This window comes from Gymnoscopelus microlampas (assembly GCF_963454915.1).
Source record: "Gymnoscopelus microlampas genome assembly, chromosome: 1".
Taxonomy (NCBI): Eukaryota; Metazoa; Chordata; class Actinopteri; order Myctophiformes; family Myctophidae; genus Gymnoscopelus; species Gymnoscopelus microlampas.
Window position 1 is genome coordinate 49,099,507 of NC_139962.1, and position 17,857 is coordinate 49,117,363.

The 17,857-nt window shown below is 42.3% G+C and overlaps 1 protein-coding gene across 3 annotated transcripts in view; it reads right to left on the bottom strand.

Moving 5' to 3' along the window:
- Nucleotides 1-17,857, bottom strand: part of phkb (phosphorylase kinase, beta) — a 131,907-nt gene that overhangs the window by 29,076 nt on the left and 84,974 nt on the right. For all 3 annotated transcript variants that reach the window (XM_084044494.1, XM_084044495.1, XM_084044496.1), the window contains exons 15-19: nucleotides 13,285-13,340; nucleotides 12,138-12,231; nucleotides 5,019-5,102; nucleotides 3,688-3,792; nucleotides 416-498 (exon numbers count right to left, since the gene is read on the bottom strand). In XM_084044494.1, coding sequence (XP_083900620.1) covers nucleotides 416-498; nucleotides 3,688-3,792; nucleotides 5,019-5,102; nucleotides 12,138-12,231; nucleotides 13,285-13,340 — 422 coding nt within the window. The remainder of the gene's footprint in view (nucleotides 1-415; nucleotides 499-3,687; nucleotides 3,793-5,018; nucleotides 5,103-12,137; nucleotides 12,232-13,284; nucleotides 13,341-17,857) is intronic.

Consider the following 17,857-nt stretch of genomic DNA (forward strand, 5'->3'; position numbering starts at 1 on the left):
TGACGATCTACAAGCTCTCAAAGCGTTGCATCGCGACTCATTGTGAGCTTGTAGATCTGCTATTTTCGAACGATTTTGAAAGTACTTTTACTTCAGTGCTGCAAGTATATTTTGATCCCAATACTTTCGTATTTTTACTCAAATCAAATTTGAATACGGACTTTTGCTTGTAACAGAGTATTTTTTTATATTGTTGTATTGCTACTTTTACTTAAATAAACACAATCTGAGTACTTCTTCCACCACTGACACAGGGAGAGAGAGAGGGAGGGAGGGAAGACAGAGACAGATCAGTAGAAAAAGAGAAGTTGTATTTCAGATGGTTATCATCACAACAGATGGTGAGGTTATAGGAGGAATCTCACAAGTACAGTATAGACAGAGAGAAGCAGAGAAAACAAAGTGGATTTCTTACTTGATGTTATCCTCACGGATGAGCACCAGGAACAGAGGCCGTCCCTGCATCTTCCAACACTGCTTGATGAACTGCAGGGCGTTCTGCAGACAAAACAACACGTTACAGAATCACAATCAACTTTTAAAAAGAGCCCTCTTCACCCTGACGGGAGCATGTTGTCTCACTTTAACCACCGTGGCACTCAGACCTAATCTGGGCGAATACAAATACGCTCGCTCCAAAACACGCTCGTGCCAGGTCAAATCCGGCGACCTCGGAACGGTCGCCACCAGGTATTCTTAAACGTAACCTCAGTAAAACTATGCCTAACACTAACCTTATTCCTAAACCTTTACCTCAGTAAAACAAATACAAGCATACAAAAACCGCTGGGGGTGAGTGGTCCGTGAAAAGAAATGGGGGCGAGTGTGTTTTGGGGTGAGCGTTCCTGTCACCATCTGGGCATGTCATCATAGGCAAACATTCAGCAAGAATAGCCAATCTGACAACGCATCACATCGCGACGTGTTGTGAACTTGTAGATCAGTTGTTTTGTTTTGGCAAAGAGATTTGGTATAGAGGGGGAAAAAAGACAGGGACAAAGTATAGACCCATGGAGAAAGTATACTGTAGGGTTTAATTGGTTAAAGACCCCCTGCAGTACAGTATGTTCAATGTTTTATCAGCTATTTAACATGCCTACCTGTAACGCTGTACATTGATTCCAGAAGCAGACAATCAATAAAGTCGATAACTTAAGTTAACTCATCGAGTGCCAGAATTATTTCTGGCTATGTGGTCCCAGTGCCAGTGATTTTTCAATGTATCTTAGATTTTCAAGTAGTCACAGAATTTTCATCTCCAGTATAATCGATCCCCTGATGGTTGCTAATCACTGAGAGTTGCACTGTGTGGTTTCACAAATGTCAACGAGGTCATCGCGACCTTGTTGACATTAATTGTCTGATGTTGAAAATAGCATGTCTGGGCCAAAAAATCATAGTAAAAAAAAAGTGCTTAGGAGCCGAGATACAGCCTTTTTCAGTAAGTTAAACAAGGAGTGAATTTTTGAGTTTTTTTTTTCAAAAACACGTCAAACACGTCATTGGCACGTTGCGCCATTGTGGTAAAACACGTGAAACACGTCAATGGCACTGTCAATCAGCGGCAGTGGCATTCGTGTTTCAAAATGCCGACACACAAGTCAATACTCGGATAGAATGCCACCTGCCGGGCCAACACAATAACCCAGTGGTTATGGGAGCGTACCACGTGGGCTCTAAAGCCTGTTCGATTCCCAGCCTGCCTGGCAATTTGTTGCATGCATTCTCCATGTTTCCTGTCGCTCTCCACTGTATAAGTATCTAATAAAATGTATTAAAGCGACCTGCCTGCTGTTCTGGAATCAATAGGATGTAAAAAAAAACATTTAGGAGGAAGGAGGAAAATCATCCTGTGCTTTATAATCATGCCAACACTATTTTGCTGCCCAAATCTTCAGACAGATAACTACACTGACTGTCACCAAACAGACATGTTTTGTTTTGTTTCGTTGGAAGCGTATGACTGTTGAAGCTCCCTGCTGACAGCTCCCATCTTCAAGAGGAAAGAGACACTCAAAGTATTCGCTCATCACATTTTAAACTGTTCTGTATTTGCATCTCACTCTTCATTTGCAAAAATCTACAAATATAATCCTCACTTGAAATATTATTTCAGCTGAGGAAAGCCCCCAAAAAATCTATTTGATTGAAAACCCACAAAATCATGTTTGTGATGCACTAATGCATTAATACACAGTTTTACAACTGAAATGTGGTTTTCAGACTACAGTAGCATCTCAGTAACAGTAACAGTAACAGTAGCATCTCAGTATGAAACTGAGACAAGGTGTGACGTCACACAGAAAAACACCAATCAGAGCCTCAATAAATGCAGTATTAGTCAACAAAGAAGTATGAAGGAACATTTTGTGATTACAAAACCAGCACCGGCCGCATGGTGACGCATTGTGAATTTGTAGATCTGCTATATTTGAAACATTTTGAAAAATCTTGAAACATAAAAAAAAAAAACCTGACATGTTAAAAGTGTTTAACTTGGTAAAGTAGCAGTGATTCTACCGAGTATTATAAGAACCCTTTCAGACCGCCAAATCAGATTTCATATCCAGATTGGTGTCGGATTGGTTTTATGCAGTCTGAACAAGACTGAAGAATGTGGTTCAAATCTGATTTGTAAAAATCTGTTTCCATGTGTTTTTTTCTTTTGCTGTTCAGACTTGATAAAAAACAATCTCAAGCTCAGTTGTGAACTTGTAGATCAGCGATTTTCTGGTGTGTGACATTGCCAAACACAACTCTATAACCCCAGAGGCAAAAACTGTTGAAATAGTCGATCGGCTATTTTCACAATTTTGTAGATCGGCTATTTTCACAATATTTATCTGTGGAACCGAGGCAAACTAAATGTAACGGCTCAACTCCTACAATTCCAAATGCTTGTCATGGTTCCGGGTCCCCAGTTCAAATATGATTATTTTGGGGGGTCGCAGCCTGAACATTTTGAGAACCACTGCTGTAGAGGAATAACCATCAAATGGATTAGCCTATAACATGACTTTTTATTTTACCCAGCGAGGTCAAACTAATGACCCACGTCTGTATTGTTGTGTAAAAAAAGTGTTTGGATCAGCACTCATTTGGTATGGTATGGCAGGTATGGCTGAGTCGGCAGAAAGACCGAGCTGCAAAAACTGATTTTATTATTAGGTGAATAATAAGCTGTCCCAAAAGTTAGAGCCCAAAATGCTGCTTTAAGGTTTTTCCCCCCAAAAAAGAAAAGAAAAAGAAAGTTCCCAAAGTGCCAGTATGTATGTATTTTTCTCCCCGATTTAGTCGTTATGCCAATTGATTCGTCCTCACACACATTTCTGTGTGTTGTTCACTGCTGTTGTATCCTACTGACTCAACTGCCAGTGAGGAGCCCCCACCGGGAGGACGTAGGGCCTCCGCCCTACTCCTCCCGCCCAACACTCCCTGCTGACAGGTTACACCCCCAGCCTGTAGAAGTACGTGCACTGTCGTGCAGTGACAAATATCAACCCTCCCCGCCCGGCTTCAAACATGGGCCAATTGTGTTCGTATATATAGACGGTCGAACACTCCGCAGAGGTGGGCAAGCACTTTACCACAGCGCCACCCACGCTGTCAACCCCACATTAATCATTAATCATTGCACCGCTGCTGTCCAATCAAATGAGACCTTGGCGGCGTGACCCCTCCCCTTACCTTGATGTCATCAATCAGCAGCATGACATCTTGAGACAAGTAGAAGTCACTCAGATCAAACACGATCGGGTAGCATACCACCGTCTTACCCAGAATGCGATAAATCTGGAGACACACACACACACACACACACACACACACACACACACACACACACACACACACACAGATTTGTATTACTATACCAGTGAGGAAATCAATATATGAAAGCCATTTTTAACCCTAACCCTTAAGCCAAAAGTAGCAGATCTACAAGCTCACAAGGCGTCGCAACACGGCACGTTGTGAGCTTGTGGATCTGCTATTTTCGATGCATGACACCTAAGTATGAATCAGGAATAACTCGAACCCCAACCCCTAAACCTAACCTCTAAATGTCTAACCCTAACCCGAATCTTTTCCTAATTGTAATCCTCACTCCCCAAATCACATTTAACCATAAAACATTCATTTATCTTGTGAGGACCAGGAAATTGGTCCTCACAATATCGTTTTTTCAAATACTTGTGGGGACATTTGGCAAGTAAAGTAATACAAGCACATCCACCCCCACACACACACACACACACACACAAATGAATGAGAATTAGAAGATTGATGGCCCATAAGTAAGTGAGTGTCCATTGTTTCAGGGCAGCATATAAAGTAAAAACCATCAATCCAAAGATAGACATAAACGCCAAAGAAAACCTCTTCTATTCTACACACACACACACACACACACACACACACACACACACACACACACACACACACACACACACACACACGAGCGCACAAATGCACACACGCACAAATGATGATGATGATATTGTCCTCTGGCAGTCAGCCATATTTCCCATAAATGTTCCATTATAATATTATTATAATATTCATGCTGGGTGGAAACCTTGTATGTCCAAAACCGTTCCTTCTTTATTATTATTAAAAAAAACATTTTAAAATAGTGAAAATAGCAGATCTACAAGCTCACAACGCATCGCAATGTGTTGTGGGCTTGTAGATCGACACTCTTGCACGATGAAGTAGGGCGTTAATCTGCGAAAAAAGTTGAAATATGGAGATACAAGGTTTATTCCCGACAGTGACAATAATATTGTCTTAGCAGTGATTCTTTGTGAGTGAGTGTGCGTGTGTCTGTGTCTGTGCGCAAGTCACAGCTCAGGGATATGAGTACATAGCCATGAGTAGGTGGTACGCTAGCATCCACCTATGACCTCTGCAGTGTGTGTGTGTGCGTGTGTGTGTGTGTGTGTGTGTGTGTGTATAAGCGTGTGTGCGTTTGTGTGTGTGTTTGTGCATGTTTATTATGCATGCGTTTGTGTGAGTACCTTGCATGTCCCAATGCAGCCCACAGGCCTCTCTGGTCGCCCACTCAGGCCTAGCTTCTTATTGACAGCCAGAAACCGGTACGCCTGCAGAGAGAGAATGCACACGCGCACACGCACGCACACACCCACACACACACACACACACACACACACACACACGTTAGGGGACATTGCATTGACTTACATTGATTGTGTTGTGTGTGTGCCTGGGTAGCTCAGTCGGTGGAGCGCTCGCCTTTGAAATTGCAAGGTTCAGGTTGGATAACGGGCACGGCAAACGAGTAGTGCAGCTTGAACGTGTGGTAAGTACTGGGAGCTGACATGGTGACTGCATTGTTCCCCTGTGCAAGAACTCATTTGGACAGTTGAACTTACTTACATTAAGTTAAATTCATTCTGTGTCTCCTTAACCCTAAACTACTGAAATTTCAGTAAAATGGGGACACAATTTTGTCCCCAAAGGTGGCATTATATATCAGGAACGTGCACACACGCACGTGCAAACACACACACACACACACACACACACACACACACACACACACACACACACACACACACACACACACGCACTTCACCTCTGCTTACAGTATACTCGCTGCACTCTAGTCATTTCCCAGATCAAATCTACATGTAGAATGTTCTGCTTCTGTAACTGGTTATTAGATAAAGTCCTAATCTGCCATTTGAAATGCCAGGCAGGTACAGTTTCCATCTCATATGTCCATCATCTCTTTCCCACTGAAATATAAGCTCAAAGGTTTCTACCCGACTTGCAACGATATGTAAAGGTATATGTACAGTAAGGAAATATATATGTGAAGGTATACGGTATACGTACTATAGGTAAGGAAAGGCACCGTGTAAGTAAATGGTGGTATATGTAAGATGAGTATTGTTGGTTACAGATAACAACAGACTTAAGAGGGAGAAGCCTCCCTCCCTCCCCGGTGAGACAAGGAGCTTTTTCGCTCGTTTCAAGGTAAACCAAGCGAAACTGCCTGCCAGAGGAGGACAGCTCACTAACCGTCTCAGAGCCTTGAAGCGGCTGGAACATCCATTCCATGAGGCTGCTGCTGCTGGCCCTCATTGCTTCCAGTGATGGAAGAAGTACTCACATTGTGTACTTATGGCATGTAGAAATAACTCTGTTACAAGTAAAAGTCCGGTATTCGAAATTTACTTGAGTAAAAAAAGTACAAAAGTATGGTCATCAAAATATACTTAAAGCGCCGAAAGTAGAAGTAGTGATTGTGGAAAATGTCCCATTTAAAAAGTTTTCAAAATGTATAAACATATTTTGACAATAGCCTACAAGCTCACAGGCTTTTAGAGTATGTATGTTTTGTAACAGTAAACAAAAGAAAATCATTTTCAAATAATTAAACGTAAAAGTACAATATTTACCTCTGAGATGTAGTGGAGTAGAAGTAAAAGTATTGAAAGTTGTTTTTAAGGTGCAATATATTTGATATTTTATTGTGATCTTTATTAACTTTATGTCTTGCTTTCTCTGTACCTGGAACTGATGCTGCTGTTGTATTGGCCATTGTCCCTCCGGGACAATTATCTTAAACATTATGTGACAATAAAAACAATCGTTTTTTTTGTCTCATCTTCAACATTATGTGACACTAGAAACAATAGTGATTGTGACCACAGCTTGTCTGTTAGCAGAACACAGCACCTGCAAAAATGTGAAGCCTCGCAAAATGGACATCGATTCCACAGACCTGGCGAGTCACGCTCACTTTAGCTGTAGGGCTTTGAGTGTGAGTGCGTGTGTGTGTGTGTGTGTGTGTGTGTGTGTGTGTGTGTGTGTGTGTGTGTGTGTGTGTGTGTGTGTGTGTGTGTGTGTGTGTGTGTGTGTGTGTGTGTGTGTGTGTGTGAGAGAGCATTACTATACTTCTGAGGACCAAATGTCCCCACAAGTTTAGTACATTTTGATAAACAGATATATTGTGAGGACCATTTTCCTGGTCCTCAAAAGATAAATGGTTCTTATGGATATTTAGAGGTTAGGTTTAGGGGTTAGGATTGGAGTTATGGCTGAGTGTTGTGCGCCAAATATAACAGATCTACAACCTCGGCTTTAGGGTTAGGGTTGAAAATGAAAAAGAAAATGGAAGAAATGCACTCCTAAAATCGCTGACCTAACATGTTCAAGTCCTCACAAGAATAGTAATATATAGACCTGTGTGTGTGTGTGCGTGTGCGTGTGCGTGTGTGCGTGTGTGTGTGTGTGTGTGCGCGCGCGCGTGTGCACATGCAGCCACACTACTTGTCATTTTGTGCTGGCTTGAAAATACCAGCTTTAAATACCTCAGCAGCTATCCAATCAATGACAGCTTCCCTGCTCCTCCTGTCTTTTTTATTGATGTCGGAGTAAAAAGACAGGAGGAGGGAAGCTGTCTATCAAAGCATTTACTCTGCCGCATTCATGCTGCAGTACCCCCCGTTGACCATGAGGTGGTGCTGTATCCCACACAGTGCGCCAGCCCTCCCTCCCTCCCTCCAGTATTGTGGAAAAAGCCACGCAATTATGTCTATAATAAAAAGAGATAGCAGCAGAGGACCGGGGCCAATTAGCAGAGCAGTATGTGGGCAGAAAATAAAAGCACGGAGCAGAATGTGGCAATGTGCTTAATTGGGAATTAAGAGTTTGTGACAAAGCCCAGTGCACCCCCCCCCGAGCCACAAGGACGAGACCCTAACGGATGGACCCTCTGCACCCTGCACACCCAGTCAGCAGAATACCAATGAACAAGAGAAGAGGCTAAGCCAATCAAAGCTTCTTTTCATCTGACCGTGCAGTCAGCTTAAATGTGTATTTGGTGCCATTTCTACACTCTGGGTTAAGCCTGTTTTGTACTTTGGGCTATTAAGGATAGCCAATCTACAATCTCAAGCTGCGTCGTATCGCGTTTGTGAGCTTGTAGATCTGATATTTTTTAATCTTAAAATGATATGCACAAAATAGGGACACCAGGGTTAATTAACACATCAAATGGCTGAAAATACATATTAACATGAATGCAACACAGAAAAGATCACAAGTAAACAAACCAACAAAGAATTTACACAACACTGATGATAGTGCTGTCTATGAAGTCTATGAGGCTATCTATGAAATATTTGAAAAAAGTTTAATCTGCAACATCATTTTATACAATATGTAGTGGGGGGTCCCTGCTTCATCTCTCTCTCTCTCAGCTGGCCTGAAAAAAAGTTAAACATTTTTTTCCAGTAAACTGCCTTAGATCATTTGACTTGGTGTATTCAAAACGGCAGCATAAATCAAGCTAATAATACCAAGTGCAGGAATGCGTTGCCACTTCTTCGTATCACTTACGAGCGTGAAATGTGGCAGCTCAGCTCGGTGGGGGAAAAGAAAAAAGGTTTGATGGAGAATTATACAGATGATCAGAGATGAGAAACAAAGAGGGCGACAGATACTCGACACGGACGGTGATCTATGGAGAGCGTAATACATGCGTGTCAGGGTGGGGATGGGGGGTATGCATGTCAGGGGGGGGGGTCGGTTGTCAGGCAGCTGTTGTCAACACAATCAGCGCAGCTGACGGGGGAAGTGTGAGCGAACGCAGATTGAAGCTCTGAGGCGCCGGAAGCCACTCCAACTCGTCGGAGGGTCTCTCTCGAGGAAGGAAAAGGAAGGGGCCGTCTGGCTGCTTGCTTGTGGGATTTTAATATTCAACACACACTGCCCCTCTGACTCACAACGGCACGATCCATCTCGTCAGCTTCTGAGCCAGATTTCTACCAGCCGGGCGCCGCCGATGTGCGACACGGACGGCCGCGCAAACCAAGTATGAATCAGGCATTAGCATCACAGAACAGAAGGAGACAGAACCAAAACACAGTTGGGGGGGGGGGCGGTGAATAGATTTGACAGTAGGCAGGCGTAACGCCAGAATACCTTACGTTGACACGTCGTTTCCTATGTGTTCGCTGTCATTTACCCCAGTAGCTTTATTCTTAGATCGTATGCTCTTGCCCAAATTTAGGCCTCTTTGAATTCAAAAATATGATCGGTAAAAGGATCTTTCGCGTATCATTGCCGTCGGGTGGAAACCTCATTATGTCCAAAATTGTTATGAGCGTTGTGAGCTTCTAGATCTGCTATTCTCACTACTTTTGTGCGACACTGGTATGATGGAGTTGAAATAAAGAGATAAGAGGTGTCTGCCCGACAGCAATGATATTTAGGTGCATTCCAATGGAACAACCTAGACACAGAGATTACATTAAGTCCTAACCACACTTTTAAAGGTAACTAAATCTGGCTACTAAATAAGGCTACTTGGGAGGGTAGCAGACTGATTATGAATTAGCTCCTAATGTATTGCCTTATTGTATTTCAGTGTCACAGTTTCACTTTATTGCTATCATTTTTTATCTATATTTGTCTATGGTTGTCAATTCTGTGTAAAGGGGACCACAGTAGTATTACGTTTATGACTTTGTTGTGTTTTTTTAAATCCTCGATTGTCCTTTAACCTTCTGTGTATGATGGTTGCAAGCAATTAAAACAATCAAATAAAAATCATTCAAATTATGTTGTTTTAAAAAATAAATTCTGCTATGAAATCCCCAACTGAAAAACCATCAACGATTCAAAGATACATACAGCAGCAGTGTGAAAATGATCATGTTCAACCAAAGTGCTTTTGAAGCAAAGTGTTTCTCATCCTCCTGTACTGCTGTCTTTAGAAACACCTTGATCCCACTTGACTGCACTCTCCTGCAGTCTGCTAGCACTGTACCTGCTCAAGTCAGAAGCGACGCAGCAATAACAAGAGCAGCGGGAAAGGGGCGCATCTGTGTGATATGTAACTACAGCCCCATTCATAACACTGCTTGCCGATTAGCAGAATGCCCTCTTCCTACCAAAAAGGGAATGAGTCACATTCAAATAACTCCTTAAGCCAGCTGCCTTGGTGGCGTGCCGTGATAAGCATTAGACTTCCAGTCACAACTACATGGGATCGATTCCCACTCCCAACGTATTTTCCTCATCTAAAATGCGTCACAAATAATTTTATTGGGTTAGGTTTAGGCATAGTTTTTGTGAGGTTAGGGTTAGGTTTAGGCATAATTTCGCCACATTAGGCATAGATTCCAAACTGATAATTTCACAACATTAGGCATACATTTAAAAACGGCGAGCAGAAGTCTCACAAGGCACAACTGCCAATCAAAGTGACTACAGGCCAATCACAGCACGTCCTTCCCGGCACTAAGCTGAATGGGGCTGCAGAAAAAAAGAACGCATCATGGCTGATCCAAATTTAGATTCTACGACCTACCTGTGCAAGAAATATAGGCCAAAACAATGTGAGCTGGTTACGGCCAAAATTATGAACTGTAGTCTATTCACCTGTTTCCTAGGCTTTCCACTTCCTGTGTGTTTTCCACTTCCTGTCGATTTGATCCAATGAAATCCAATGAAACTGGTCAGATGACTAATGATATCCAATGAAATCCGACAGGAAGTTGAAAACACACTTAGGAAACAGGTGAATACCATGAGACCTTTTGGAGCAATTGACAACTTTGGCTTCCTAAAACAAATGTTTCACAGATGATGCTTAATATCTAAAGTTAAAGTGGCTCAATTGAATTTGATGCTATCAAACAATTTTGCTGGGGACCCAGTTGGAACCCCCTCAAGGACCCCTAGGGGTCCCCATACCCCACTTTAAGAACCACACCAGTGGTTCTTAAACTACAGACTGAACCATCCACAGAAGCACGTCACCGGAGAGAGTGACGATCGACCGATCTGCCAGTCAGTTGATCAATCAACATGAGCAATCACTGTCGCATTAATCAATCACTCAACCAACAGGAGTCTCACTTTGACTGATGGTGTAATCAAGAGGAAATCTTAATAGCAGGATATCTCTGATTGACATGCAGATGGGTTGACTGAGCCGAGCTCTGGTGGCATGCTGATAGATAGGCTGCTGAAAGCCAATCTAACCCATTCAATCCGGGAACGCATCTATAAAATGTCTTCTAAATCCTAACAGGTTTCTGAAAAACGTATCCAAAATGATATGTATTTGGCCGCCGACCCCCATCTCCCATTTTGTTCCAGGGACCCTCTGCAGAAGCAAAGATTTGAGTTACAATTTAAATGTTCCCTTTAGAAATATATACATTCAAAGACTTGCACAAATTTTTACGACTTTCCCAAAAAAATAGCAGATCTACAAGCTCATAGCATGGCACTCGGTTCCGCACTATGAGCTTGTATATCTGCTATTTTGTAATAGCCAAAGTATAAAATAATGGTTACAGCTAAAATCTAAAATGACACAGATGCGTTCCCGGATTGAATGGGTTAAGCAACTGTCCAACTGATTTGTGCAAATTGTGCAACAGGCCACGCCTAACCTTGCTACAGGAGTGCTATTGTCACACATAGACACGGGACTCTTCATTACAATAATGTGTTGGACTTTTGTTGGCCTAAGTTTTTTCCACCCTCTGTCGGGTGGAAACCTTGTATGGCAAAAAAAACATTACTTTTCAGTAAATTGGATTTTTCTTTTTTTTAAAGAACGTGTGTTCCAAAGGATCCAAAGTGGTTATGATTTAGTCACAACAGCTTATGTTAATGCTTTTTATTGGTTAAATATTTAGAAAATATTGTCTATTTCCGCACGACACTGTCATATGACAAAGTATAAAATAGAACATTAATTTATAAATATTATTTTTTAAATAAATGGAAGGTTTCTGCCCGACAGTGAAGATGTGTATTATTTTTTTTATTTATGTGTAACAGGATTGTGACAATAAGCATGACCTTTGACCTTTGTTCAAGTATTACATGTGATTGCTAATCCTTCGCTCTCTTGGGAAATAATGGACTATTTTACCTGGCTTGTTATTTATGCATTCTTTGTGTATTTACATTGGAATTACCGTACATCCGATTTCAGCTCTGACTTTTAGGTGAACGATAGACAAAGTATCTGAAGATTCTTAATCTGTGTTTAAATCACTTCCATTTGTACACTCTCAGAGTTATGGGGATTCTTGAAATCCAAACATTTGAGAACCACTGTGTTAGATCACGTATTACTGTACCTTGACCAGCTCCTTCTGAGGCCAGATCTGGATGGGTTCCACCTGCTGGGGCGTCTGCGTCTGAATGCCATAGGTGTTCAGAAATACCTGCAATCTATCCATACACAGGCGTGTACACGCACACGCACACGCACACACGCACATGCACACGCACACGCACACGCACACGCACACGCACACACACACACACACACACACACACACACACACACACACACACACTCTTAAATTCTCTCTTCTCTCTTAAATGTTTTCCGAGTTGACAGCCCCCACTGTTGCTCAGGAATTGAAAACCTTGTTTTTTTTTGTTTTGTTTTTAGAGAGGAGACAAAGTTCGCCACTTTTTATGTTGTTGTTATGCCAATTAACCCTGCCTACAAATGTAAGTGTTGCCACTTCTATTGTAACCGTATCTGGTCACCTGCCAGTGAGGAGCCCCAACCAGGAGAATGTACTGTTGTACCCTCCTAGCTCACCTGCAAGTGAGGAGCACCCACCAGGAAGACGTACTATTGTATCCTACTGGCTCACCTGCTGTAAATATAGCATATAATGTTGGCATGTCAAACTTCCCAAAATAATAAGCTGATCTGCCATGATGAAAACTTATATTGGCTTTAATATGGTATCAATAAATCGAATAATAACAAGTAAACAACATTTGTGTGTTTATTAGCCTAATGTTGTAAAAAAAAAAGCAGCAACGTCTGCATTTATAACATGAGGCTGTGTCTACAATGTTTGAACGGTGTATAACAGCAGGCCCTACATACCAAAATAAACATAATGAATGATGAATATGTAAAACAGAACACCAAAAGTAGGATACTACAGACCAGCACCACATGATCTAAAAGGAGATTTGTGTCAAACCAGAAACGGGATCGTGTCAAAGGTCATGTCCAATGATGTAAATGTCTCAAAAGAAGAGCAGGTAATTCAAATCCCCCCCCCCCCCCCCTAAATTTGTGTAAAACTGGACTCATCACTTGCGGTGCAGTGATGGCGACAATGATGCAGCAGATCATACTGCACTAAGAAAACAATGAGTGTCCACCTTATGGTGGACAATGGACATCATAGCATTGAAATACTCTGTATGTACATACAATATGCATGCCATGCACATTAACACAAACCTACATACCTCTGGCTCTCTGCGACAAGGGCAACGTGGATCACAATGTCATTCTCTATGGGACCCTGAGAGACAGAGAGAGAGAGAGAGAGAGAGAGAGAGAGAGAGAGAGAGAGAGAGAGAGAGAGAGAGAGAGAGAGAGAGAGAGAGAGAGAGAGAGAGAGAGAGAGAGAGAGAGAGGTTATGCATTTGAACGGCTTTCATTAGTTTGACAGTCAAAGCCTCCACATTTGAAAAGTTGACAGAGACAGTGTGTTTATAGTGGACTTACAAGCTGCTGAAGGCACCATTTCACATGTTGCTCTATGAGTGTTAATTCATTTAATGTACCACAATAAAAAAAAAAAGTTTGGGCTTTTTGTGATTGAGCCATGTTGGATTTTTTGGGGCTTTTCTGCGTTTATTGATACTGTACAGTAGTTTAAGTGGAGATGGACAGGAAACAGGGAGAGAGATGGGTAAAGACTAGCCTGGGACCAGACGAATCTGCCAGTGCAAAAAAAAAAAATCCCACGCGAGGCTAGGGAAAGATCAAGCAGTAAAGATCATCGGGATCGGGACTCGAACCCATGATGCACTGTCAGGCTACATTAGAGCCTAAGTGCCCAGACCGCTAGGACAGCGGTTCGGGCCCATGTTGGCACTTTAGTTTTAAGGTGCATTGTTTGCTTTTAAATCGATGCCAATAAAACACTTCTCTTTCTATCAATCTATCCATCCATTCATACTGTATATACTGTATGCTATAAATATGCGGTTAAGTGAAAATGTATTAGGGGCACGGTGGCGCAGTCGGTAGCGCTGTCGCCTCACAGCTAGAAGGTCCTGGGTTCGATTCCCGCCAGGGACGCTGTGGGTGCTGGGGGCGTGTTCTCTCCTCCACGTCATCGGCGCCCATACCCTAGGTGGGGTTGGTGAAAGGGCCTACTCTGTGTGGAGTTTGCATGTTCTCCCCGTGTCTCCTAGGGTAGTTAATACCCTCACAAAAACATGTAGTAATCCTGGTCACTATACTGCCTCCCCCTGGTCAGCCGGGGCGCCTGATGGAGGAGAAGGGAACTGGTTGGAATAACGTGTTCCTTCCACGCGCTATGTCCAACCAGGGAAACTCCCCCCTGTCGGGTGATAAGAAGCGGCCTGCTTGCTCCTCATGCATTGAAGGAGGCATGAGCTTCAGCTTGGGCTCTCCCTAGGCTGGCAGAGGGTAGGTAGTGCCCAGGATTACATAGGCAATTGGCACTGGGTGAAAAAATGTGGGTTACAAAATCGTGGGATAAAAATTATTAGAAAAAAAAAAAAGTGAAAATGTATTTAGCAAATCCACAAAGGCATTTCCACCCCCCCACACAAAAATAAAATACTGTGCATAAAGTACAGCGCGCGCGCGCGCGCACGCACGCACGCACGCACGCACGCACGCACACACACACACACACACACACACACACACACACACACACACACACACACACACACACACACACACACACACACACACACACACACACACACACACACACACACACACACACACATTTATATGTTCATACAGATGACTGCAGCAAATACAGAATCAGAAGAAAACACACACACACACACACACACAGCTCACACACGGCTAGGAGCCATTTTGTTTGGTTGATAAGAACCGGTTTCAGCCAACAACCTCGTTATCATCAATCAGGGAGAAAAGAGAGGAGAGAGAGAGAGAGAGAGAGAGAGAGAGAGAGAGAGAGAGAGAGAGAGAGAGAGAGAGCAAGAGAGCGAGAGAGAGAGAAAGAGAGAAAAATGCGTCTTGATGAATTACAAGCGGCAGCTTCCAAAACCTTGTGATGGAACTCTCATTAGTGCGTGTCTCTGAACAGGCAGAGCACTCATTTGGGGTACTGGAATGCATGGAAATGCATCACATCAGAAATGGAGACCAAAAAAGTCCATTCTCCCATAAAAACACAACCTGTGACCACCAAGCGAACAAAATTTACATTTTATGTTCATTTTAAAATTTCCCCTCAGAAAAGCCTATTTAAAAGAATATTTGCCTGATGTTCTGGAAAGGCTGACATTTACAATTCTGACAATATTTGTACCTCACCTTGACACCATGGATGTCTGGCATTTCTTTTTTTGTTATAAAGATTGATATGTTGACATTGGCATACAGGGGAACAAAATATTAGTAGTGGGCATCTGAGAAAACTATTTTTTATATTCTTATTATTTGGGCTTCTCTGCCTTTATTTTGTAGCCTGGTAAACCCTCCCTCCGGAAATCTCATTTCCATTTGATTTCAGGAAGGAGTCTGGCATGAACGCCCATTCTGCAATATTGGGGAGTTTCTAGCGAAATCACCAACTAACCGCGCCTATCAGCGTCGTCGCTCATCGTTCTGTGATTGACAGCTTACGTTGGCCAATCAGGTGGCGAGTTCGAGTGAGCCCGAATGAAGCCGAGTGCAGCCTGAGAGCCGCCGACAAAAGACGAACGGCAGCCATTGTTGTTGTCCGAGTGCCGTCACTTCTTAGTTTCGTTCTTAAAACGGTCTCAAACTTCTTTTTTGAGGCACGGAATTTACTATTAACATATCGTTTGGATAGAATTTAGTTGTTTAACTTCATATATGTGGTCAATTAATCATGACAGAGCCTATTTAAAAATATAAATTTAGAGAACCGGCAGGGGCGGGGAGTGACACGCATGTATCCCAATAAGGCAACCTATTTTCGGCATGGCCGTCCCAAAAGTCCCGTTGCGTCACATAGTCTGGAGCTCGTCAAAATGAACTGCTGATTGGCTGAAGGGGAAAAACGATCATTGGTTGAAGGGGTTGTCAGTCAACGGTATTACTCCCGCCCAACTCCAGCCCACAGCCAATATTGCAGAATGAGCAATCATGCCAGACTCCTTCCTGAAATCAAATGGAAATGAGATTTCCGGAGGGAGGGTTTACCAGGCTATTTATTTTGATAGTACAGTGGAGATTGACAGGAAACAGGGGAGAGAGTCGGGGAGTGACACGCAGCAAAGGTCCGCCGGGCTCGGGAATCGAACCCAGGACTCGCTGTCAGGCTGCATCAGAGCCTATATGTGGTACACGCCTATTCTAATAAATAGGAAGAGGAAATTGTTAGTAATTCCAAATTAAATAATTATTAGGATACTAATGTCCCAAAAAATAAAAGCACAAAAGTTGTGAAGAACGACATACAGTAGCTACAGTACATAGAATCAATGCATAGATTCCACATACTGTAGATTTGATTTGATTTATTTAGCACAAAAAAGTCAAAACTAATTTAAAAACGTACAAAAAAAAAAAAGTCAGGAGGAAGCAAGAAGCCCAACAGATACTACAGTATGTAGTATCTATAATATCCACACAGAATACTATCCTATGCCGTTTCCAGTTGTGTAATGAGCATATAATATTATCATAGAATCAATGCTGGCAGCCACTGCTTAATTAAATCATTTGAATATTATCAACGCTCACTTCCGCACGTGGAAGCAGATATGTAAATGATAGTCATTTATTCATGAATTTCAACACAACAAAACTACAAACGGCAGATTATCCTGCTGAATATTAACCATAGACCCCTTACAGCTTGACTTTTAAATGCACTGAATCTGGTGGGTTTCTAGGAAATCATTGCTGTCGGGCAGAAACCTTGTATCTCCATATTTCAACTTTTAACGTTTTTCTTTTTCATAAATTAATGCCCTGGCCTACTTCATCGTAAAAGAGTGTCGCACAAAAGTAGTGAAAATAGTGGTTCCATTTGTACACTCTCAGAGTTATGGGGGTCCTTGAAACAAATAAATTAAGTTTGAGAACCACTTTCATAAGCCATGTGCAGCAGCATCAGCTGTGCAGCCACACGGTAATAAAACCAAGTGTAAAGTCTGGTCAAATTCCCATTGACGTGGATGGAATGAACATTTTTCTGCAGCCGCTGGAGGGGAATTTGCACCACCTGCTGCGCCATTAATGATTACTGCAGCATTATCATTACTTCCACATTGGCTTCAAAATGAACAGAGAAAGCTTGGTTCCTGGTACCAACACAGTGAGTTCACTGCAGAGCCGGTAATCCCAGCTCAGTAATCCCAGTAAGGGAAGCCGGCTATTCAGACCATTGGCTGCCTTCCTGCATTATACACAAGCCTTTTCTCACCTTGTGCTCCAGGTGTTTAAGTACATTCTATTCTGGGACAGAGGTCTGGCGAGAAATTTGAACAAATAATTTGAATTAATAACTAATATTCAGTTCTGTTGTATAACAAAACAGAAAGCAGCTGTTTATGTTTAAGCTTCAGACTGATGAAGGAACATGAAAGGATTTCAGGGGATGAATTCCATGAAAGGTTTTCCATAATGTTATGATTCAAATTTACTGTAATGTTGGTGTACTGCAGCAAAACCCCAATTATTCTTGTTGCCTAGATTAAATTTGATTTAGACAGGACAGACAGACAGAGGTTTCCTAATTTTATAGTAGGATTATACTGTACTGTACTATACTATATTGTATGTATGTCAGGCATACAGTTTCAAAACTAAACTTGGTAAAGTGAAATG